The sequence below is a fragment of the Acinonyx jubatus genome, chromosome X, assembly GCF_027475565.1.
Source record: "Acinonyx jubatus isolate Ajub_Pintada_27869175 chromosome X, VMU_Ajub_asm_v1.0, whole genome shotgun sequence".
Classification (NCBI taxonomy): Eukaryota; Metazoa; Chordata; class Mammalia; order Carnivora; family Felidae; genus Acinonyx; species Acinonyx jubatus.
In genome coordinates, this window is record NC_069389.1 from 95,962,574 (window position 1) to 95,987,496 (window position 24,923).

At 37.2% G+C, this 24,923-nt stretch overlaps 1 protein-coding gene and 1 pseudogene across 5 annotated transcripts in view; one reads left to right on the forward strand and one right to left on the reverse strand.

Annotated features, from left to right (window-relative positions):
* Positions 1–24,923, reverse strand: part of CUL4B (cullin 4B) — a 44,047-nt gene that overhangs the window by 11,824 nt on the left and 7,300 nt on the right. For 3 of the 5 annotated variants that reach the window (XM_027054363.2, XM_027054365.2, XM_027054364.2), the window contains exons 3-16: positions 24,344–24,459; positions 13,944–14,047; positions 13,452–13,521; positions 12,605–12,678; positions 11,655–11,817; positions 11,419–11,508; positions 11,045–11,127; positions 10,037–10,104; positions 8,531–8,649; positions 7,747–7,939; positions 2,823–2,927; positions 2,259–2,369; positions 1,718–1,809; positions 527–634 (exon numbers count right to left, since the gene is read on the reverse strand). In XM_027054363.2, coding sequence (XP_026910164.1) covers positions 527–634; positions 1,718–1,809; positions 2,259–2,369; positions 2,823–2,927; positions 7,747–7,939; positions 8,531–8,649; positions 10,037–10,104; positions 11,045–11,127; positions 11,419–11,508; positions 11,655–11,817; positions 12,605–12,678; positions 13,452–13,521; positions 13,944–14,047; positions 24,344–24,459 — 1,496 coding nt within the window. The remainder of the gene's footprint in view (positions 1–526; positions 635–1,717; positions 1,810–2,258; positions 2,370–2,822; positions 2,928–7,746; positions 7,940–8,530; positions 8,650–10,036; positions 10,105–11,044; positions 11,128–11,418; positions 11,509–11,654; positions 11,818–12,604; positions 12,679–13,451; positions 13,522–13,943; positions 14,048–24,343; positions 24,460–24,923) is intronic. The other 2 variants (XM_027054362.2, XM_053201617.1) reach the window with 1 other exon arrangement.
* On the forward strand, positions 5,489–5,586 carry LOC113597672 (uncharacterized; annotated as a pseudogene).

Consider the following 24,923-nt stretch of genomic DNA (forward strand, 5'->3'; position numbering starts at 1 on the left):
CCTTTTCCAATGTTCTGTCTCAGCCCTATTTTTTTCTATTTCTACATTCTTTTCCTCTTAATGAGGGAGATCTCGACCCCCTTGGCTTCCATGATCATCTCCATGAAGGATTCTCAATATCTATCTCTAGCTTTAACCCCGCTTCTAAGCTTCAGTCCTGAGTTAAGACATTTCCCCAGAATTTAGGATGGATTTACTCAAGCCCATTGACTCAGCAATCCAACCCCCAGGTGATATATGGGCAAGAATTTTTGAGAGCTGGGCAGAAAGATGGGTGCAATCTGGAAAACTGAAAAAAGAGTCATGAAAATTGGCTCTGGACCCAGAAACTTGACATCATTAACTATGCTCTAACGATGTAAGTACAAGAATAATAAAAGGAAGAGCAAAATATTAAAACAGTTGGCATTTGGTGTTGGCATGCTGACACAAACCTTTAAAAAGTATCTATTTTTCAATGACAAACAAAATAGAAGTGTTATGTATTTCTGTGCTTATAACACAAGTCCTGAACAGCAACTCTTACCTCTGGTGGTAAGTGGACTTCCATAGGCACATATGTTGGCCAATAACCCATTGTCAGGATATTCACAGTTAATTCAATATTCCCAGGTACATTCTGGTTTTGCATATACTACAATAAGATCAACACACACAATGAGGTCTTTAAAAAAGTGCATACATTTCATGTCATAATAATAGCCCATTCAAGAAGTTCCCCATTATAAAATTACATGCCAACACTGACCATCTTTAAAATAAAAGGGAACTGTTATAAAAGGACTATAAACGAAGCCTCTATCAAATGCATTAGCTAACATTTTATTACAAAGGCACACAGGATCATGTGACCTCATTAGAGGCATTATCGACTTCAATAATCTCTCACTTATGGCTAGGCTGTTATAGGTAGAATCTCATGTCCATTCTTTTCCCCCTACCACCTGCAGTCCCCACCTTTGGAGACGCCTAATGTGACCTGAACAACTTGTAGCAACCCCCATTCCTCACCCCACCAGCCAGCCCAAGTATCCACTTTTTCACGTGCTCCACCGCCTGCTTGCAGGGGGTAACGTGAAGTGGTGAAGGAAGAGGAAGGGGAAAGAGCAAAGCAAATAAACCCTATTCTGCCACTACTATGCGAATGTGATCCTGCTGCTCTTTCTCTTGCGTTGTCCACTATCATTTCCCACCATAGCAATATAGTGGTAAAGAAGCCATTACAAAAACCCTGAGAGGAAAATTTAATTTGCTATCACTATTACCTATGCTCTTAAATGTTTCAAAATCATCTTAACCAACATCTACAAAACCGTGGATCTAAGCTTTTCATTCCCAATGGCTCCAAAGGCCTTTTACAACCATTTTATTGAATCTCCTCTCTCCCCATTGCGAGCTTTGAACATATAAATCACTAACAGTGACTGGATGTTAGAGAAAGCCCCATTCTCACGATCTAGCTACAGTTTTTCTTGTCCCGACTTCAGTTCAATGCATTTTATTTGCTTTTGTGTTACCCTGCGTGTATACTGGGAATAAATTCTGAAGTAGGTCAAATATATTCCATTGGTGATTTCTCTAATGTGAACATCATCTAAGCTGCTACGATGTATTTACAACAAATGTAGGTTCCTATTTATCCTCTTCAGTGCAAACCACAGAAAGGAAATAACTAAATACACTTAAGTTTGAGAAATTAAGTAAGAGTTTAACTCACTTTTACCTGTTTGAACTGAATCATGATGTCTTTAGAAAGTTCCATGTCTTTAAACATTCCTTCAAGTTTGCTGGTGAAAGCAGCTCCACATTCTATTAAAGATGTTTATACATTTATAATATTTTAAAGTGGTGAAAACAAACAATTGAAAATTGAAAACATGAAATGTAAAATGTATTTTAGCATGAAATATGATCTGTAACTGTTCATAAGAATGAAAAAATCCTTACCCCAAAGTGTATGCCCCACTAATTCAGAGCCAAACTCTTTAATCCTGTAGTAACCTTATCTACTATTTAGGCATAAGATAAATGGAAAATATTTATACAAATAATAAAAACAAGAACAATGCTTTATTTTCTAAAAAACTGCAACCGCTCTGGATATGTACAATAGGATGGAAACCTCATAAACTTAACTCAATTTACATTTTCATCATCTGAATAATGATTAACGAAAGAGGCAAGTAATTAAATAAAAATTAAGGTAGCATTGTCCCTCAGAAATCAAAGAAAAGGAATAGAAAGAATGACAATCATACCATGTTTAAGTTTGGACAACATTGATTTTTCAGCATCTACAGATGCACTTTTCCCAACTAACAGGCGCTTGGCTAAATCTTTCTTATAGAAGGCCTCAAAAACATCCTTACCTATGTTAAAAAAAAAATACAGCTAAGTTTCCAATAAAAAGTTCTGACATAATTGCTCCCAAGTGCTTAATAAATCATACCATTACTCCAGGTTATTTAAATGTATACATTTTACCCAAGTTCGTTAAATGCAACAGACATTAAAGGTAGATATTTATGCTGGACATTTCAAATGTTCTTTGCTGTAAAGAAGACTACATTAACTTTTCTTTAAAAAAGTTTTAGTCGACTGGTGGCTTTGGCATTAACAGATTTAAAAAAGTAGCAAAAATCAAGGCTCTTAATAAGTGGAAAAGTCAAAGCACAAGGCAATTAAGTAATATTCCACAAGTACCCCAATGAATTAAATGCAACAAATCTAATACAAATTTAAATATCTAACTCCCAAATAAATACTCCCTCCAGGTTGAGTGCTCTGTTCTAAAAGATAAATTTTAAGGCAAAAACACTTACCATAGATAAATCTAAATATGATCATAATTTTATCCAACATTTTTTCAAGTTCTTCATCTGTAGCTTCTTTGTTGCCTGCGCGAAGCTTTGAATCTACATACTTAGCTAAAATGGGGGGAAAGTTTGTTTAGTGATCATTAGTATCCGTAAGATACTAGGCACTATATACACCCAAATAGGAGTATGATACACTGAATTTTTCAATGCTTCAGAGATATACATGCATTTCTAAAGTCTCCAAAGTCAGGGACATCAGGTGACTTATTCAACATCACAGAGCTAATAAATACCAGAGCCTGAACTCAAACCCAAGTTTTCTGGCTCCATATCTCATGTACTTTCCACTATCCTGATGGTTAGTAAAATGGGGTATATGTATCCTGGGGGAGGTAGTGTATACAGTACCATGCTGGAGTCATCAAAACCATTGACGATGGGGGGGGGGGGTCCAAGATGGCAGCATAACAGCCTAAACTCACTTCCTCCCATGAACAGACCCCAGCTACAGCTCCATGGAGCATTTTGTTTTGAAAAACATCTGAAAACTGGATGAACTGCTCTCTACAACAAAGGATAAAAGGATCACAGCAAGATGGGTAGGAGAGGCAGAGACACGATATTGTAACACACAATAGGGAAAGATTTCACCAGTCAGGTGCTTCTCTTGGAGGAACAAGGGATTGGTGCCTTACTTCGGGCACCCTGGCCTCAGTGATTTGCAGCAGAGAGATGAGCCCCGGGAACATCTGACTTAAAAAACCAACAGATTTTGTGGCACCTGGGTGGCTCAGTTGGGTTAAGCGACTGACTTCGGCTCAGGTCATGATCTCACAGTTTGTGGCTTCGAGCCACACGTTGGGATCTGTGCTGACGGCTCAGAGCCTAGAGCCTGCTTCAGATCCTGTCTCTCTCTCCCTCTACCCCTCCCCCGCTTGTGCTGTCTCTCTTTCAAAAATAAACATTTTAAAAAATTATTAAATAACCAACAGACGTGATTTCTAGGGATCCCAAAGTACTCTAGGAAATGGGGATTCCCCTCTTGGAGGGCTCCCTTGTAGCCTGGCTCACCTCAAGACCCAATGAAAAAACAGCCTTTTGAAAAGCACCTAGACTATACGTGGAAGATATGTTTGCTGATCTGGGGGCAAAGAGATACAGGTAATATACTCCCTGAAGATCAAGGTGCTAGAATCATCACTGCACTTTCCACATAGCTCACTAGTACAGGTAGATGAGCTTGCATGTGTTAACTGAATTCAACAATACACTGAAGGGTGCCTGGGTGGCTCAGTCAGTTAAGAGTCTCGACTTTGGCTCAGGTCATGATCTCACGGTTTGTGAGTTTGAGCCCCATGTCGGGCTCTGTGCTGACAGCTCAAAGCCTGAAGCCCGCTTCAGATTCTGTCTCTCTCTCTCTCCGTCCCTCCCCCACTTGCGCTCTCTCAAAAAATAAACATTAAAAAAATAAAAACTGTTAAAATAAAAAAAAAACCCAATACACTGAAAGGATCATACACAGTGATCAAGTGGGATTTATTTCAGGGATGAAAGGACGGTTCAACATCCACAAACCAATCAACATGATACACCCACATTAACAAAATGAAAGGAGAAATAATATGATCATCATTAGATGTAGAAAAAGCATTTGACAAAATTCAATAGCCATTTATAATAGAAACTCTCAACTAAGTGGGTGTAGGGGGATGTACTTCAACAAAATAAAGGCCATATAGGACATACCCACAGCTAGTATCATACCCAACAGTGAAATGCTGAAAGCTTTTCCTCTGAGATCAGGAGGAACAAGACAAAGATGCCCACTATTCCCAGTCTCATTCAACATCATATTGGAAGTCTGGTCACAGCAATTAGGCAAGGAAAATAAATAAAAGGCATACAAGTGGAAAGGAAGAAGTAAAATGGTCACTGTCTGTACATGACACTGTATATAGAAAACCCTGAAGACTCCACCACAAAGCTATTAAAACAAATGAATTCAGTAAAGTTGCAGGACACAAAATATAGAAAAGTCTCGTGTTTCCATACACTAATACTAAACTATCAGAAAGAGAACTCAAGAAAACAATCCCATTTACAACTGTAACAAAAAGAATAAAATACCTAAAAATAAATTTAACCAAAGAGGTGAAAGACCTGTATGTGGAAAACTGTAAGATACTGATGAAAGAAACTGAAGACGATACAAATAAATGGAAAAATATATTGTGCTCATGGATTGGAAGAATTACTATTGTTAAAACATCCATACTACCCAAAGTAATCTACAGACTCAATGTAATCCCTACCAAAATTCCAATGGCATTTTTCACAGAACTAGAACAAATAATTTAAAAATTTGTATGGAACCACTAAAGATCTCAAATAGCTAATCTAGAGAAAGAACAACAAAGCCACGGGTATCATCATGCTTCCTGATTTTAAACTATACTGCAAAACCATTAATCAGGGGCGCCTGGGTGGCTCAGTTAAGCAACCAACTTCAGCTCAGGTCATATCTCACAGCTCATGAGTTCGAGCCCCACATCCAGCTGTCAGTGCACAACCTGCTTTGGATTCTGTCTCTCTCTGCCCCTCCACCACACGCATATGCCCGTACATTCTCTCTTTTAAAAAATAAACATTAAAAAAAACTACAGTAATCAATGCTCACTTCAGCAGCACATATACTAAAATCAGAAGGATACAGAGATCAGCATGGCCCAAGTATGGCACGCAAATTCGTGAAGCGTTCCATATTTAAAAAAACAAACCAAAAGAATCCCTAATCAAAACAGTATCATGTGGACATAAAAACAAACACACGTATCAATGGGATAGAATAAATAGCCCAGAAATGAACCCATGCTTATGGGGTCAATTAATCCATGCCGAAGGCGGCAAGGACATACAATGGGAAAAAAGGACAGTCTCTTTAATAAATGGTATTAGGAAAACTGGACAGCCACATGCAAAAGAATGAAACTGGACCATGATTTACACCATACAGAAAAACCAATTTCCAACAAGGGGTTAATATCCAAAATAGATAAAGAACTCCTACAACCCAGTTAACAAAAAAAAATCCAATTAAAAAATTGGCAGAGGACCTAAATAGATATTTTTCCAAAGACATACAGATGGCCAAAAAGCACATGAAAAGATGCTCAGTATCACTAATCATCAGGGAAATGCAAATCAAAATCATAATGGGATATCACCTTATATCTGTCAGAATAGCTAGTATCAAAAAGACAAAAAAAAATGTGTTGGTGAGGATTTGGAGAAAAGGTAACCCTCGGGCATTATTGGTGGGAATGTAAACCGGTGCAGCCACCATGGAAAATATTATGGAGGTTCCTCAAAAAATTAATAGAGCTACCATATGATCCAGCAATTCCACCATGAAGAAAATGAACACACTAATTCAAAAACATTCATGTACCCCTATGTTCATTGCAGCATATTTACAACAGCCAAGATAGGGAAACAATCTAAATATCCTATCAATGGATAAATGGATACAGAAGGTTGAGAGAGAGAGCGAGTGAGAGCGAGAGTGTGTGTGTGTGTGTGTGTGTGTGTGTGTGTGTGTGTGTGTGTGTGTGTGTGTGTGATGGAATACTATTTAGCCATAAAAATGAATGAACTCTTGCCATTTGCATAACAGATCTTGAGGGTTGTACACTAAGTGAAATTATGACACAGAAATAAGACACATACCATGGGATTTCACTTATATGTGGAATCTAAAAAACAAAACAAAATTCAGACTCAAATACGAGAACAGGTTGGTGGTTGCCTGAGGAAGGGCGGTTGGGGGTGTCAAAATGAGTAAAGGGGATAAAGATACACAAATTCAGTTATAAAATAAGTCATGGGGATATAAATAATGTCCATAAATATTGTATTGACTTCACAAGGGGACAGATGGTAACTAGGCTTATCGTGGTGACCATTTCACAATGCATACAAATGTTGAATCACTATGCTGTACATCTGAAACTAATAGAACATATGGCAATTACATCTCCAAAAAAAGCCACTTAAAGACCTGGCACATCTTCTGAGTGTCCATTTTATACTGATGTCAAGCAATCTTAAACGCTACTTATGAAAACAAACCAGACACAGAGTAAAAGGCAAAATCTGCCAAAAAATTTAAAGGTAAGTAGTAGATCAACGAAATTTCATCCCTTTGGCAGAGGACCCTAAACCTTCAGAGAGTACCTCTCCTGACACTAAAGGGTAGTTTGGTAGGAAAACCTGAGAAACACTGCCATATATCATATCCTTACACTAAATGGACCCAGATGACCAGATTATTTTTGTCCTGGGCGTTTTTTCTAAGTTTCAGAGAGAGTGCCCGCATGAATGGGGTAGGGGCAGAGAGAGAGGGATAGAGAGCATCTCAAGCAAGCTCCACACTGTCAGCACAGATCCTGACACAGGGCTCAATTTCAGGAAGCACGAGATCATGACCTGAACCAAAATCAAGAGCTGGATGTTAACCAACTGAGCCGCCCAGGTGCCCCTGTTCTGGACATTTTCCTTTCTCACTAGCAACTATAATTTCTTGCTAGACTTTATTGTAGCCCTAAGTGTGGGCCTCTAGAAGCAGCACCCTGTCCCACCTCTAAATTGCTACAGGCTTAAAAAACAGATATCAAGCTTAGTGTAAATAAAAGTAAATAGGGTCCAATGTACGATCTTACCAAGACAGAACATCATGTTTGACATGTGACTTATGTTCTTTACCTCGAAGGACTTATTCCTTAGAATAAGGTTCTTAGAAACTGCCACCTAATCAACCGCAAATAAATGAGGTGTTGAATCAACTACAACCTTGTCAAAGTTTCAAATTAATTGAAATTTTATGAATAAAAGAACATTAAACAGCCAGAAAAAAAATACCGGAAAATACCTATAAGTTCAGCAGGTTTGTTTGGTCTTTTGTTAATGAATGTCTCAAATGCTTCTTTCATGGCATTGATGAATTTTTCATTTTTCAGAAAACAAATATCAATTATATGGTCAACCTTATCTTTAAAATCCAGTAATTCTTGAACCATGGTTTTATCTTTTTCAGGATTAATTACAATAGTGCTGCCAAATGCCTAAAAATAAAAATGACCACTTTTTAGCAGAATTATCTGATGAAAACAATCCACAAATCATATTTTAAGTAGGTACACACATTTTTAAATATCAAAATATTAAAGTAAAGCTGTTTTTGAGGTCAGGAAAAGAAAAAACTAAAGTGATAAAACATGCAGACTGATACAATTCATCTACAGTCACAAAATAAGAAATGACTTACTGGGTATATGGTATCGTAATGGAGTATTACTGTAAGTCTCTGGGCTTTTGTTCCTACTTTTAAAGTCAGGTTTGAATTTTTTTAAAAAATAGCAATCTAGCTTCAGTGTAAAATTGAAGAAAGGAAAGAAATTTTGGATCCAAACAAAAATCCTCTTGCCTGCCCCCACTCCCCACATTCACTATTCTAAGTACTGAAGCTAGAAATCATATCAGACATCAGGAAGATAACTTTTATTGCTGATCTGTTACACAGCTATCATTCTCAGGTTTACCGCCTTCAAAATTCCCATTACTTAAAAAAAATTGGATCTAACAAGAAATACTTGCTGATATGCATTCTGCATAGATTATAATAGCTGAAAAAAACACAGGTTAATTGTTAATACCTTAATGTATTCAATCCACTGTTGCAAGAGAACCTGAACTCCACCTCGAACTCTACTAAAGAGCTGATACAGGAGAGATAAATCTTGAATTCGGTTTTCATCAAGGAGGTTATTTAAACCTGGAATTTCAAATATTTTGGCATTAAAAATAGTTACCAAAAATGTCAGACATTTTAATGAAAATTAAGTTAAATTATTAATGTAATAGTGGTCTAAACTATTACTAGTCTATGAATTTTAACAGACACTTGTTTTCTAGTCAATCCAAATAGATAAATCACCTTTCCAAATGAAACTAAATACAGGGAGCTTTAGTCTATATAAAAACAAAAATAATTATGCAACAGTTTGTTCCATTTAGCATAGATCAGAGGTATAAACCAATTTGTAATAAGTGATTTACTTAAATATACGTTATAAATAACTCGCACATGTGTGTGGAAGCCGTATTATATCTGGCACTAATTAGTATACATATTTTTCAGAGTACTGGATACAGTCTGTGGTGTTTTAAAAACCATGCATTAATAGGCCAAGCTTAAGTGTTTTTTTTAATGTTTATTTATTTTTGAAAGAGAGAGAGACAGAATGCGAGCAGGGGAGGGCAGAGAGAGAAAGGGAGACACAAAATCTGAAGCCAGCTCCAGGCTCTAAGCTGTCAGCACAGAGCCCGACACGGGGCTCGAACTCCCAGACCATGGTATCTTGACCTGAGCCGAAGTTGGATGCTTAACCAACTAAGCTACCCAGGCACCCCTAATAGGCCAAGTTTAAATGAGGTTCTGTATTTGATTTTCAGAATGAAATAATATGTAACTGCTTTGAAGTTCTAAAATATATCCATTTTATACAAAAGGTGGTTGGAGAGAAAGGTAAGACTATTGTGTATTTCTGGCACTGTCAAAATAAAATTCAGGGTATACCCTCAAGATCACCTGGGATTAGAAGTGCTTGGTTTTATATGCTATGAATAAAAACACCTGAGTGTAAAAAGGAATCTTACATAGTCTTACAAATTAAGTCAAGAATTCCCACTGCTTTTTTTTTTTTTTTTTCTGGTGTTAGTGGACCCCTCTCATTCTCAATTCCTGTATCTTTTTTTAATGTTTATTTATTTTTTAGAGAGACAGAGAGAGCAAGCGTGAGTTGGGGAGTGGTGGAGAGCACAGAATCCAAAGCAGGCTCCAGGCCCTGAGCTACAGCACAGAGCCCAACACAGGGCTGGAACCCATGAGCTCGTGAGTCGTGAGATCATGACCTGAGCCGAGGTCAGCTGCTTAACTGACTAAGCTACCCAGGCGCCTCCTCAGTTCCTGTATCTTTAAATTAAGGCAAGAAGCACCTCCTGAAAGTTTACAATGATGAATAGGGAAAAGGGGTTTGTCCATCCTCAGAAAAGCAGCCACACAGCATCAAGCTTTTAAAAGGGTAATCCTTAAAAATTTTTTACTTGTCTGCTTCTAACCATTTAAAATGTAATCTCTTTATTTATAAATTGTCAATTACCTTTCTGAAGAATTGCTGTTAAGTGTTCACCTAGAAGTTGCTTTTCTACAGTAGCAATTAATGACTTCCTACAAGAAAGAAAAAGTTTAGAATTACCGCCAATGGACTTTCCTGAAAATTTAAAACCTTTCTTTGGGTGGAAAAATCACATATAGCTTATTTTATGATAATTTTAATATTCCTATCCTACATTTAAATTTATTGGTGCTCAGAGGCACTCTACTTATGCAAGAAGAAAAAGTGCATTATTTCAGAATTTGATTTACATCACTAAATAAGTATTTCCATGGTCTTGCCGTGGCTGGCTTTTTCCAAGTTTCTCTGCTTTTATTAGGAAGGTAGTTATCTATGCTGTTTACAGGAACTCCTTGGTGGTTAATATTTAGGAAAGCACAGAAACAGTTTCTCCTCCAAACACCTACTGATTTTTTTTAAAGTTTATGTTTGACAGAGAGCGAGCGAGACAGAGCATGCGCACGTGAGCGGCAGAGAGGGGTAGGGACAGAGGATCCCAAGCGGGCTCTGCGCTGACAGCAGAGAGCCCACTGACAGCAGAGAGTCCGACGTGGGGCTTGAATTCACCAACCATGAAATCATGACCTGAGCTTAAGTTGGAAGCTTAACCAATGGAGCCACCCATATGCCCCATACCTACTGAATTTTAATCAGCCTAGTATTTTTTTCATTAAAAAAAAAAATAAGTTCTACGTCCAATGTGGGGCTTGAAACTTATGACCCTGAGATCAAGAGTTGAATGCTCTACCAACTGAGCCAGCCAGGCACCTCTCTAATACTATTTTTAAATTACATCCTTAACACATGCAGACAACCCTTGATTAAATCTAATTAACTACAGAAAAATAACTTGAAGTTTACATTAAGAAAACAATTGTTAAAAATCTCAAATCACACCTGAAAATGGGTACTAACAGGTTTGGGGATGCTTAGTGCCTTAAGTGATTCAACAACACTGGTTAAAGTCTATTAGACTGAGCATATAATACTTACTGGGTGGTCTGATCTAAGTAAGTAATAAGTCTGTCTGCTTCTTCTTCTAGACGTTTGTTAACATGATGAAGATATTCAGGAACCTACAAAGACAGTTTTTCATATTATTGTTTTCCTCCCCATAAATCATTCAGAAAATGTCAAATCCAAAATACCCTGGGGACAGCCCTGAATGACAGGACTGAAACATGTAAAATTATAGGTAGTTTACGATCCAGAATGCTGGCCTTTAAGGAGAGAGAAAAGAAAGGAGAACCTAAGTGAGAGAAAAGCGTCACAATGTTCAGAAGATAAATGCAAAAGGCAGCTTATGCTCTATAAAGTAAGGTCTATTATGAGACACAGTGGATTTATTAATCATGATTTTTAAGTACCTCTCTTTCCTGCATTAATTTTTGGCCTTCAGCTGCATAGAGCCGGTTAGTTTCTTCCAAAAACCGTTGTTCAAAAGAATCCTGATAAATCTGGGGGGGGGGGGGGATCAAAACAAACGAGTTCATTTATTCAATACTTATTAAATGTCCTCTATGTGAATAGCACCATGAATCTGGTTTTCAAACATCAAACTAGGAATAGCAATCAGCTCTGTAAGTGAAGTAAGTTAACTTACTTGCAAGTCAGACAGCATGCTCAAAAGGCTTCGGAGTAAACTTCTATCAATTGCTTCACCATTCCTTTCCCTCTCAATCAAGAGAAGAATGCCATCAATTGTCTTATTCTGGACTTTCTGATCACTTATAATATGAGCCCTAAATAACTCTAGTCCCATGTCCCTAAAATAAAAAACATATATAATTAATTGACAACAATACCACTTCTAGAGAAACCTGCTTAACTTCTCACCACGTTAATGAGGGCCCCAGATTTGAAGCAGCAATTGTGAAAAGATAAAATCCACACATTTAATTTTACATAACATTATTAGAATTAAAGTATACAGGAAAATCATCGCCTTTAATGAGAATTGAAGCTAAATTCCTGTCTTCCTCCGTAACTAAGTTTGGTTGTATTATTTCCTTTGGTGGATTTCTTCCTTGGTCAAATCAAGAGACAAAATTAGTTCAAAGATATAAAATGGTTTTCACTGTACTGGTAATGAAGGCTAATTGGTCATTTGTAATCTGGCTTCAGTACTCAAAAATCAGTAAACTCTCCAGATAATTACTGCAGGCAGATACTAGGCACATGGTGGGGGAAAGAGCTCGTTATACTATTCTATTTTCATATATGGAATTTTCCATAACAATGTTAAAAGATAATGAGCAAACTCTTGATAAGCAACAAAATAATGCACACTCGTAAGATAGTCCAGAGCAAACTTTAATCCCTTGGCTAACAAAAAAACTTTATAAAGTATCATATGCTCAAGGAATGCAAGCTATCTCCAACATAGGCAAAACTAACTAAGAAGGTAAAACTGCTATAAATACAAGTCTAGAAGCCAAATGTGAATTTTTAGGAGAATGTTCACAGAATCACTTACTCTCTTTCCATTAGTGTAATTAAGATTTAACTATCATTTGTAACAAATCTTTTCGTAATTTTTTCTGGCATTCTTACCAAATCGAGGGTAGCATTGAATTCTGAAGAACGTAAGTTCTATCCAGAAACAAAAAAATGCTTCTAATCATGATCTGCCAATGAAAAAGAAAACCAATTTTTATATTTTGTTAAGCTGAAATATTTGCTCTTGATAAAATAAGAATAAAATTGCAGGGTTCACTTTTATACATAAACTACTAGAATCAAACACACAGATAAAGAAATCTACCTGAGAATATGCCCATGCCATTTTTGTTAAACTGTTCTATTGTCTTAATCCTTGTTGTAATTTCTAGAAAAGGGACACTTAGAATGGTCCTATGACTTCTCTGCAACTTGAGAAGTAACCAAAAATAAAAACAGAATCAAGGAGACACACATGCAATTCTTCTTCAGTAACAGTGCCCATTCAGAGTGAAACTGCCTTAAATTGCATGTGTGGGTTTTGGGTACGGGGATTTTAAGATTTTTAATTTGCGATTAAAAGGTATAAAATAAATACGATTAGGGAAAAGGAAAAAGTTCTGATCTGAATAAACTAAAATGCATCAGGCACCTTCACAGGTAATCAAGTAGGTGGGTGAGATATCCATCAAGACTAACAGACAAAAATGTTACTTTTTTTTAGTCATACAAATACTTTTAGTTTACGCATGACAAAAATAAAAATGATCCTAAGGTGCAAATCATTCTAAACTTGTGGTCTTCCTATAACTAGCAGTTTTAAAGTAGAAAACTCAAACAAAATCTGTTTTCAATTCAGAACAAGAGCAGATACTGAGGCTATCCCCCAAACATTGCAAAGCTTTTAAAACATCCATGTATTTGAAAAAATGTATTTAACTACAATATTTTTCCAGCTTACCATTTGTCTGCAGTGGTTTTGCCAGCATCTATCAATCTTCTTTAGAAAAAGAACACTATCCAATGAATCCATGAAATATGTCAAGGATATTTTTAAGTGCTTAGTACAAGTAATAAGCAATAGAAGAGCACATTTGTCTTATTATAGAACAAAATGCTATTAAACTGTAAAAAAGTTTTAGATCCCACTAAAAAAATACCTTTTAGAACAAGTCTTACATATAAGCGAGCATTGTGTTGTTTATGATTTCCCTCAGATTATTTTTTCTTAAAATGGAAATTTGTTAGGACAAGAGTAAACTTATACTACAATGTAAATTTGGAACCTAATTAAAGCTGAAAAGTCAAAAACTTGTTTCTTCTTTCTCTAGAAATGAAATTAACAACAAATCTATAAAACACAGGCATTCCACTTCAAGTTGCGTTAAATAGTGAGGGATGGGAAAAGAGGTCAAAGGTAAAAAAACAGTATTTTTGGTTTTTAAAAGGATATTCTCTGAACTGATGAATTTGTGCTTTGATGTGATCTTCACAAATCTGTCTTAGCTGTTTGTACAAGTTTGCAGAAATCTTGTAGGAACAGAGATTTTCCACAGCCTGCAAGATTAAACACATACTTGTTTAAGGAGAAAAATGGGGTAGGGATTTCTTGATTACTTACATCAAATTCTGAACTTTTTTTAAAGTTTTTTTTATTTTTTTTCATTTTGAAAAAGAGCATGTGTGAATGGGTGAGGGGTGGGAGGGGAGAGAGAATCCCAAGCAAGCTCCTACAGCCAGCACGAGCCCCATGTGAGGCTTGAACTCATGAACCATGAATTCATGACCTGAGCTGAAGTCAAGAGTCAGTTAATTGATTGAGCCACCCAGGAAACCCTCAAATTCTTACTATTTTAATATTTTTACATCAATTTATTTAAAAAAGTTTATTCATCCATTAAAAAAATTTAATGTTTATTTACTTTTTGAGAAAGAGAGATAAACAGAGCATGAGCAGGGGAGGGGCAGAGAGACAGAGGGAGACACAGAATCTGAAGCAGGCTCTAGGCTCTGCACTGTCAGCACAGAGCCCAAAGTGGGGCTTGGGCCCACGAACCATGAAATCATGACCTGAGCTGAAGTCAGACGCTTAACCGATTGAGCTACCCAGGCACCCCATATTCATCCATTTAAAACACAAAGCAAGAGGCCTGGGTGGCTCAGTGGGTTAAGTGTCTGACTTCAGCTCAGGTCATGAACTCTCAGTTCATGAGTTGGGTTCGTGAGTTCGAGCCCCATGTTGCGCTCTATGCTGACAGCTCAAAGCCCGGTGCTGCTTCGGATTTTGTGTCTCCCTCTCTCTCTGTTCATCCCCCGCTTACACTGTCTCTCCTTCTCTCTCAAAAATAAATAAAGATTAAAAAAATAAAGTAAAATAAAATATGAATGCAGGTAAACTTTTTCATAACCAACGTACCACCCTCCCCCCCAAAAAAAATCCCCACCAGTATATTTATTATATTATATACTGTTCAGGTTAAGGACACAGGGAATCAAGTCAAGTTCTCCCCCCACGGAGACATCCAATTTGTAACAACTACTATATATAAATGCTTTCTTGTTTAAAATGTTCATTGTTTTCATAAGCAGAATCCCATTTTGAGATTTTAAAAAAATTTTTTAATTTATTTTTGAGCGAGAGAGACAGAGTACAAGTGACGGATGGACAGAGAGAGAGGGAGATACAGAATCCGAAGCAGGCTCCAGGCTCTGAGCTGTCAGCACAGAGCCTGATGCAGGGCTCAAACTCACAAACCTTGAGATCATGACCTGAACCGAAGTTGGACACTTAAATGACTGAGCCACCAAGGTGCCCTCCATTTTGAGTTTTAAAAACAATTTCACCAGTTGTTTATCAGATGAGTTGGGCACTTTGACCACCAATGAATTAAAACTTAATTGTACTTTCTTTGAAAGTCATCCTAAGCAGAACAATAGAAACATTACTGCTAGCGGTATTATAAGAGTATGAGGTAAATACCAAATACTTTTCTCCAATATTTAAGTCTAAGAATATTTAAATACAGAATTTTTAATTTGCACAACTGAATAAACATTAATTATAACCAAAATGACTGTATTTTTTCTTCATTCTAATAGTTGAATTGGTCTTCCTTTTTTACTCAGATCCCAAAAGGACAAACTTCAGATTTCAATGAGTTTCTTGTTATGTGTATCAAAGGCTTTCAAATTTAAAACAACAGGCATGGTAAAAACTCTCAGGATGAACTCTGATACAATTCCAACTAGTAATAACTTAAACATAACACCAAGATTCCTTCCTCACCACAACAAAAGGCAGAAAATCCATTAAAATTGACTCCAAGTTCTGTAGGTTGGAGTGGAATTTTATAAATACGTAGTTTTAAGTCACATTCCCAGCATGCAGGTCCAGTAAATAAATTAGTAAATGAAAAGAAACCTTAAAGAAAACCACTTATATCATTGGGAGGAAAGTCACTGCACCTCACCAGGAAACAGCAGGCCAATTAGATCCAGTAGCTACGGCTGAATAAGAAGCCTCAGTCTCCCCTGGCCACTTTCCAAGTGGCCTTGGGGTAGGCCACAAATACCTAAAGGGTGTATTTATGCTTATTTCATGAGCCTTTCTGTTCACATTGGTTCTCTATGGATTCTCCCCCTTCCTCCTTTAGTAATCTCATTGTATCTGGTATTCCTCTTGAATGACTCATTTTGTCAGCATTTATTTCCCTGCTTAGATTCTTTGTACTTCATCTTATGCACATTTCCCATTTCCAGTACTTCTCGGACTCCTCCTTCTCCCATTGCCTCCTGCTGTATTTCTCACACAAGATATCATATTCCCTTATGACTTACTAGGTCCCAACTCTTCCAATAAGCTTTCCCTAACTGCCTCACCTGGCACTGTCACCAATCATAACACAGTGATCTATCACTGAGTCAATACTTTACCTTTTCAAGTGTATCTATCCCCTAATTCTCCCTAATGAGAAAAAGAGATCATGTGCTTATGTATCCACATATTCTATTAATGTTTTGGGGGCTCTGAACCAGGCAATACAGTAAATATTCAAAAACCAACATACTTACAACTAGCAATGTGTCTTGCACATAGAAGGGGCTTATAGCATAAGGAGAAAACTGACCAGAAAACATATAATTACAAAACACTGTTAGGTGCTATGGTAAGGATAAGCACAGAGGCAAGGCCCTAACCCAGTCTCCTTAGGATAGGGGCAAGTCAGAAAAGCCTTCCTAAGAGATAAAGAGGTGGAATCCCAAAGACCAAAAGAAAATGAAGAGCTAGTGGGAATAGCGAGAAATAGAGAATTTAGCCAGGCTTTACCATCTCCCCCATATTTAGTTGAAAAGTGACTTAAAATGTTAAGAGGCAAAAAAAAAAAAGGCAGGAAAGGGAGCATCTAAGGATCTAAGGTGAGTCCTGAAGGTCAAATTGAAGAGAACACTCTGCTTCTCTAATTTAGTTAACTTTGACTGTTCAACATATATAGACCAGATCTAGTCGTTTCCCTTCCCTGACAACCTTTCATCAAGCTCTAGTACTGTTCTGGAGAAATTCCATAATAGGTATAAAAAAATACAAAGGGCTGGGGTGCTTGGTTGGTTCAGTCAGTGGAGTATGTGACTCTTGATCTCAGGGTTGTGAGTTCAAGTCCCATGTTGGGTGCAGAGATTACTTAAAAATAAATTCTTAAATAAAAAAAAAAACCTTAGGGGCACCTGGCTGGCTCAGTTGGAAGAAGACTGCGATTCTTGATCTCGGGGTCATGAGTTCAAGCCCCACATTGGGCATGGAGCCTACTTTAAAAAATCTTTGGTGCAGGGCACCTGGGTGGCTCAGTCGGTTGAGCGTCTGACTTAGTTCAGGTCAAGATCTCAGTCTTTGGATTCAAGCCCCGTGTCGGGCTCTGTGCTGACAACTCGGAGCCTGGAGGCTACTTCAGATTCTGGGTCTCCCTCTCTCTCTGCCCCTCCCCCGCTCATGCGCGCTCTCTCTCTCTCCCCCCAAGATAAACATTGAAATAACAAACAAACAAACAAACAATCTATCTATCTTTGGGGCACCGGGGTGGCTCAGTCGGTTGATTTCAGCTCAGGTCATGATCCCAGAGTCACAGGATAGAGTTCTGTGTTGGACTCTGCACTAAGCACGAAGCCTGCTTAGGATTCTCCCCCCTCTCTCCCTCTGCCTCTCTCCCCCCTTGCACGCTCTCTCTCTAAACTAAAAATTTTTTTTAATCTTTAAAAAAATATACAAAGGACTAAACCATGTGGTTCACGGTCTACCATTTACATAAAAAAGACAAAACAAATAAAACACACACACAGTTGTTTTTACATACATGAGACACTGCTGGAAAGATACTCCCCAAACTAATAGTGTTTGTGGAGAGAGGAACTAACTGAGTTGTGGGGGGGGTGGGGGGTGGGTAGAGGATAGGGTAGAAGTGAAACTTTTTACTATATGTTCTGTATTACTTTTTGGATTCTGAACTAGATGAATACATTAAGTCCTCAAAAAATTTAAAATATTTGCCTTACCCAATAAACCCTATCTTCCCCACCACCACTTTTCAGCATGGCATTCAAGGCTCAATTTTACCATTTTAGTCTCATGTCTGTTTATGATCTTCCACACATACTATCATGTAAACACTCTGCTTTCCTTACTTTTTAAAGCAAGGTTTGTTTGGAGCAATCACGTGTGCCTAAAATAGGGACTTCCAAAAATTTTTGACAAGCCACAGTTAAGAAACACATTGTATGTCACAATCCATTATACATAAATTTATGTAACTTAAACAAAATTTTCATGAAACTACACTTATTGTTACTATGTGTGATGTTCTTTGATTATTTTCTATTTCATGTCTTTTAAAAAATGCTGGTCATGGCCAGGGTGGGGGGGCTGGTGCTGGATGGCTCAGTCGGTTAAGCATCCAACTTCAGGTCAGGTCATGATCTCACCATCCAGTCCATGAGTTCCAGCCCCGTGTCGGGCTCTGTGTAGACAAGCTCAGTGCCTGGAACCTGTTTCAGATTCTGTGTCTCCCTCTCTCTCTGCCCCTTCCCCGCTCATGCTGTATCTATCTCTTAAAAATAAACATTAAAAAAATTTTTTTAAATGCTGGTCACAAACTACTCATTTCATGAAGCTACTTAAATATAAGCACCTTAGGAAAAAGGCCTAAGTGATCTTTTTATGTCCATGGCATCTGTCCAGCTTTGCACACAGTAAGCAGTAAGTAATTCAACAAGAACTATTTAACTAAGTGTTCTGTACCCTATTAAGTACTGGGATAGAAACATGAATAGGAAAATGTTAAATAACTACTTAAAGTTTGGGATAAGCTCTATTTTATTCCAGATCTTTGAAATGAACTATTAGAAATGTATTTAGTATTATTTTATGTCTCATTTCACATGCAACTATTTATATCAAGCAGATTCTAGATCATTTTAAAAGTCTCTTAAATAAAATTATCTTTTTACTTAAGCTCCTAATCATTACTGGTAAATATGCTGCCTTAAAAATTCTTTTTCAGGGGCGCCTGGGTGGCTCAGTCGGTTGGGCGTCCGACTTCGGCTCAGGTCACGATCTCGCGGTCCGTGAGTTCGAGCCCCGCGTCGGGGCTCTGTGCTGACACCTCAGAGCCGGGAGCCTGTTTCAGATTCTGTGTCTCCCTCTCTCTCTGACCCTCCCCCGTTCATGCTCTGTCTCTCTGTGTCTCAAAAATAAATAAACGTTAAAAAAAATTTTTTTTAAAAATTCTTTTTCAATGTAGTCAGATATAAAATAGAACATTCTAACAAGTTTCTAACCTTTAGTCCCCAAAACCTCAGCCCCTCCCCTCCAAAATCCATACATATCACATAAAAAACATGTTTGTCTGAAAAAAAAGTGTCTGAAACAAACAAAACCACACACTCCAAAGAAATGTAAACATGTAGCAAACAAAATGTAAAACTATAGTTCCTAAAATTTGATGCTTTGGGGAATACAGGATTTAAGACAGCAAAGGCACATAAGATTGCACAAGGGGCAAGAGAAGGAACAGAAATGAGGGTAAGTAGTAAGACTAGAATAAAAAAATGAAGAGGACTAAAATAAGAATAAAAAATACAAAAACTACAAAAATAAACACAGTAAGGGAGGAAATCTAGAAATTTTTCTCATTTAACAACGATAGACACCAAGAAAGATATTAAATTCCCACAGGGTGCTGAACTCTGGTCGTTGGCCTAATGGGTTGGGTGTTATTTTTCAAACTGTATATTTAAAGAAAGGAAAACACACCACCTAGTTTTCAACAAACGATACAGCAATAAAATCTAATTTATCTTTTTACATTTAGGAAAAATGGCTACAATAAGATACTCAAAATACATCAAAAACTAAGAACTTACAGAAAGGAAGCCAGACATGAAACCTAAATTATTTTTCTTTTTACAGCTAGTAAAAAAGGATTTAAATAAGACTAAAATTATCAAGGACTAAGAATTTGTAGTCGCACTTTAAAAAAAAAATGTTTATTTTTGAGAGAGAGCATGAGGAGGGGAGGGGCACAGAGAGATGGAGACAGAGGATGTGAATCTGAAGCAGGCACCTCACTGTCCGCAGGGGGCCAGACATGGGGCTTGAATCCACAAACCTTGAGATCATGACCTGAGCCAACACCAAGAGTGGTACGCTTAACCAACTGAGCTATCCAGGCGTCCCCCCCGGAATTTTATTAATAATACATAAAATTATTTCCATCAGAATTGAAGTATGGACTAGACTTGCCTTCAAATAAAATAAACATTTATATTAAGAATAAATGTTATATTTTCATATATAAACTACCAGCCAGCTCCAAAAAAGGTAGCTGATTTTAAAAGACTATACAGCTACTTATACAAGGCTGAGTATGTAAGAAAAATAATCCCATTATTTAAAACACCCCAAATTCCAACTATTATAAGATACCACATGTAAAAAACAAGACATATTCTTGAGAAGTAAAAAATACTTGTTCCTAGAGAGTTCCTCTCTTTATTCTTTCAATTTGGCTAATGATGTCTACTGACACGTATCTGGAATGTAATCTATTTATCAGCCAGCTGTTCTGAGTCAGTGTGGATTTAGAATTTTATAACATGTGGCTTTAGAGCTGTACAGTAAAGGGTAATCTAAAAATAAAGATATCTTTTTAAAAGACTCATTTATTATCATCATTATCAGTGATGACACCAACAAACAGTAGACATCGTAACAAGCAGTTTTTCTGCAGTATTTTGTTTACAACTAAACAACCCTAACACAAAGATAATGTTACTCTTCCATTTTGCAAATGAGGAAAACAAGGCTTAGAGAAGTAACTTGCCCAAAGTTATCATGAGTGGCAGATCTCTAATCTAAATCAGGCTGATCAACTCAAAAGTCAGTGCACTTAACCATACTCCTATCTGTAGTCAATCAAAAATAAGCAAACAAGAAAAAAAATCCCCCAAACTAAAATAACATTAACCAACCACTGCCTCACACTTACCAGGATTTCAAGGTTGTCGAGGAAAGATATTTTTAAACTCAAGTACAATTCTCATTTAAAATCACCCTTAAAAGACATTTGTTTCTTGCAAATGCACTCAGAACCACATATTCTGTTCTAGAAACTAAAAACTCAGGGAGGCAGTACATGCCATCCATACTAGGGACTTCTATGATTAAGCTTTAAAACCGTTTGCGTGCAGAGAAAAAAGTTCTGCATAGATATATGCCAAATAAGCGTTTACTTCAGATACAAAGGATAGCATGGGGGAATGAGAGGTTTGGTGAACTTTTGCTTGGTGTAATACTACATACTTCTACAGTTTCAATTTTAGGAGAGTACTTTTTTTTTTTTTAGGAGAGTACTTTTAATTTACATTTCAACCAGTCAAAATTAAACAAGCACCTGAAATCCAGATGGTATGAACTTTACTCCCTTTATCTTTTTATCTTTTTGTGAACTTGAACATCTCAAAATAAACTTTCTGAGAATGATCCAAACGAACATTTATAAAATTAAAGTCAAAAACAAAAACAGTTATAAACAAATGCTTTTCAATTTATTAAAGCAGAAATAGTAAAGAACTATGAAAAATGCAAAGAGTTAAAAAGCTGTATCACTGATTTTAGGCTAAAGAAATGCAATTGAACAATAGCATGTAATAATTCTGAAATACAGGAAAGGAAAAACAGAAAAAATGTAAGCTATGAGCTCCTGAAACAAAGACATTTAACAGAATCAATTTATCAGGAAAAATTTTTTAATGTTTCTTTAATTTTGAGAGAGAGAGAGAGAGAGAGAGAGAGGGAGAACACGCCTGTGCTAGCGGGCAAGGGGCAGAGAGAGGGAGACAGAACCCAAAGCAGGCTCAGCGCAGAGCCCAACACAGAGCTCAAACCCACCAACCTTGAGATCGTGACCTGAGCCAAAGTCAGACGCTTAACTGAGCCACCCAGACGCCCCAGGAGAAATATTTTTGAACCCCAAAACTCTAGAAAAATATTCAAGGTAAAGTAAATAGGCTTCATTAGCAATCACAATCTGCCATAAATACAAAATATATAAAATAACATTATTGAAACTAAAGATGCTGTACACCAGCATATCCAAATAAACACCATATACGTACAGGAATGAAAAAATTACCTTCTTTGATGACAAAGTTTTTTCCCTAAAGTGAAGTATTTATTTGCCTCAAACACTGCACTACAGAGGTATTCAAAGAGCTGTGGTGTATTAGTGAAGCAGCATAGTAGTAAAAATGCACTGGACTTGAAACTTAGGCATCTCATTATTTAACTTCCCTGAGACTCAGTTTCCTCATCAACAGAGGAATAATAAGCACTCCCTTATCCACTTCACAAAAGGTTTCTTCTATAATGCTTAAATGAAATAATAAAAGATGCACCTGCTTTGTAGACTGTCACCTGCACTATATGAAAAAAGCTATTGGACTACATGATCTGATCTCTTAAAGCCCTTCCAACTCCAATTCCGTAATTCTACTTTTAATATTGTACAACTCAGGAGCCACATGTACAATATACCAACAAAGCCAAGTAAGGTGGGCTCATTCTTAAGTAATAACTTACTACTACTACCACCACTATCTGATACTTCCATAGCTTTATAAGGATTAGAATACTGTATAACATTATTACTATGGTTCGGACGTTGTTCTGAGTGTTTTGCATGCACTGACTCATTCAATTTTCAAAGCAACAGAAACTGGTGATCTTAATTGGCTTATTACAAGTGAAAAAGGCACACTGTGACTTATGAAAAAGCTGTACTAGTGATATCATCTTATATTTCTAGATCATAGTGCTTCGAGGTGTTTCTCACATCTTACTAGATTCTTACAAGTAGCTCCATGAGGTAGATAGGACAGTTCTTCTTTCCCTTATTTTACAGAGAAGCAAACTGAAGTCGAGAGAGGTCTAATTTCTTGCTCAAGATCACAAAGGTGATAGCAGCCAAAACCAGATCCCAAATCTGTCCCGACTCCTAACCCAGTGTTTGTCCATTACTACACAGCCTCTGCAACTAAAGTCAATAGATGAAAACTACAAATTCTGATGAGTTGAACCAACTTAACTTCTTACAAGGTATTTATCAATATAAAAGACTCTAAGAGTGCTTGGGTGGCTCATTTGGATAAGCTCCTGACTCTTGGTTTCAGCTCAGGTCATGATCTCATGGTTTGTGAGTTTGAGCCCCAAGTTAGGCTAAACGCTGACAGCAGAGAAACTGCTTGGGATTCTCTTTCTCCCTGTCTCTCACCACATCCCTGTGTGTGCGTGCTCTCTCAAAATAAATAAACTTAAAAAAATTAAAAATAAAAAAAACAATTCAAGCTACTAGATTCTGAAATATTTTTTTATATGCAACTGCTGACGCTATAATGGAAAGTAACTTCTTGAAGTGGTTGTGTCAAAAATACAGTAGGGAAAAATATCTTAGTAGTAAGAAGTCTAAATCAGTAATTGTCCTTAATAGTATATTTAAACCAAACACTTCAAATATAGACCCATCTGTTAAGCAAAAGAAACAAACCTGAACCTCAGAGGAAGTCACTGGACTACAATCAGCTGCTCATTTTTTTGGCTAAGGATGGTCTTGCAGTCCAGAAGATAAGACAAACGTAAAGAGCAAGAAAAAGAAATGGCGGGGCGCCTGGGTGGCTCAGTCAGTTGAGCATCTGACTTCGGCTCAGGTCATGATCTCCCGGCTCTGGAGTTCAAGCCCCATATCAGGATCTGTGCTGACACCTCAGAGCCTGAAGCCCCCTTCTGATTCTGTGTCTCCCTCTCTCTCTGCCCTCCCCCTCTCGCATTCTGTCTCTCTCTCTCTCTCAAAAGAAAAAGAAATGGCAAAAGTCTACTACTACAAAGGAAGAAGGATAAAATACAGAGTATCTGCATTTCTTGAGGCCCTTCCTATAGGCAAATAACACCACTTAGCAAGAAGTGCCACAACAGAATGATGTTACCAGATATCATCTTTGGGATCTAGGCTATAGGATTCCATTATAGGTAAAACCTTGATTATACCAAGGTACTCCTTACTGTAAATCCTAATCGGAAGGGTCCAAAATAAACCCGAAATATACCAATATGACTGTACTCCTAGTTTATGTCAGAATGTCAGAGTATGTCAGAGTATGTGGTTTGATTATAAAAGAATGCATAAGTTAATCAAGAAATTGTAATTAGAAGAGAACCAAAAGTCTACAGAAGGACTCATTTCAAAGTAAAATCCATATACATCCCACCTCAATATATGCTAGCCAAATCTGGCTATCCACATTAACACGTACCTGATAGAGTTCTTCTAAATTGTACTTAATCGAAGTACTATTCTGGATAGCTTCCACCGCTTCTTTCAGTTTCTGCCATGTTTCATCTGTGTAGTTCTCCGGTAATTTAGGCTTATCTAAATAATATGTAGAAAGTTGATGTCAGAATATATAGTATATGGTAACGAAAGGATCCATTAAAAGTGCAATAGTATTACTGCTTTTTAAGAGTAAATTTTGATTTTTATAATTATTACATCTAAATATTAAAGTAACTACTGGAGGCGCCTGGGTGGCTCAGAAGGTTAAACATCCGACTTCGGCTCAGGTCTTATCTTGTAGTTCATGAGTTCGAGCCCCGTGTTGGGCTCTGTGCTGACAGCTCAGAGCCTGGATCCTGCTTCGGATTCTGTGTCTCCCTCTCTCTCTGCCCTTCCCCCAGTCACGCTCTGTCTCTCAAAAATAAATAAACATAAAAAAATAAAAAATAAAGTAACTACTGTATTTAAGCTTAGCATAAAGAATAAAATTTGAAATGCCAGAATATCGTTCGTCATTTTGACTCACCTATTAGAATTCACCTTTAGGTGAAGTTTTTTTT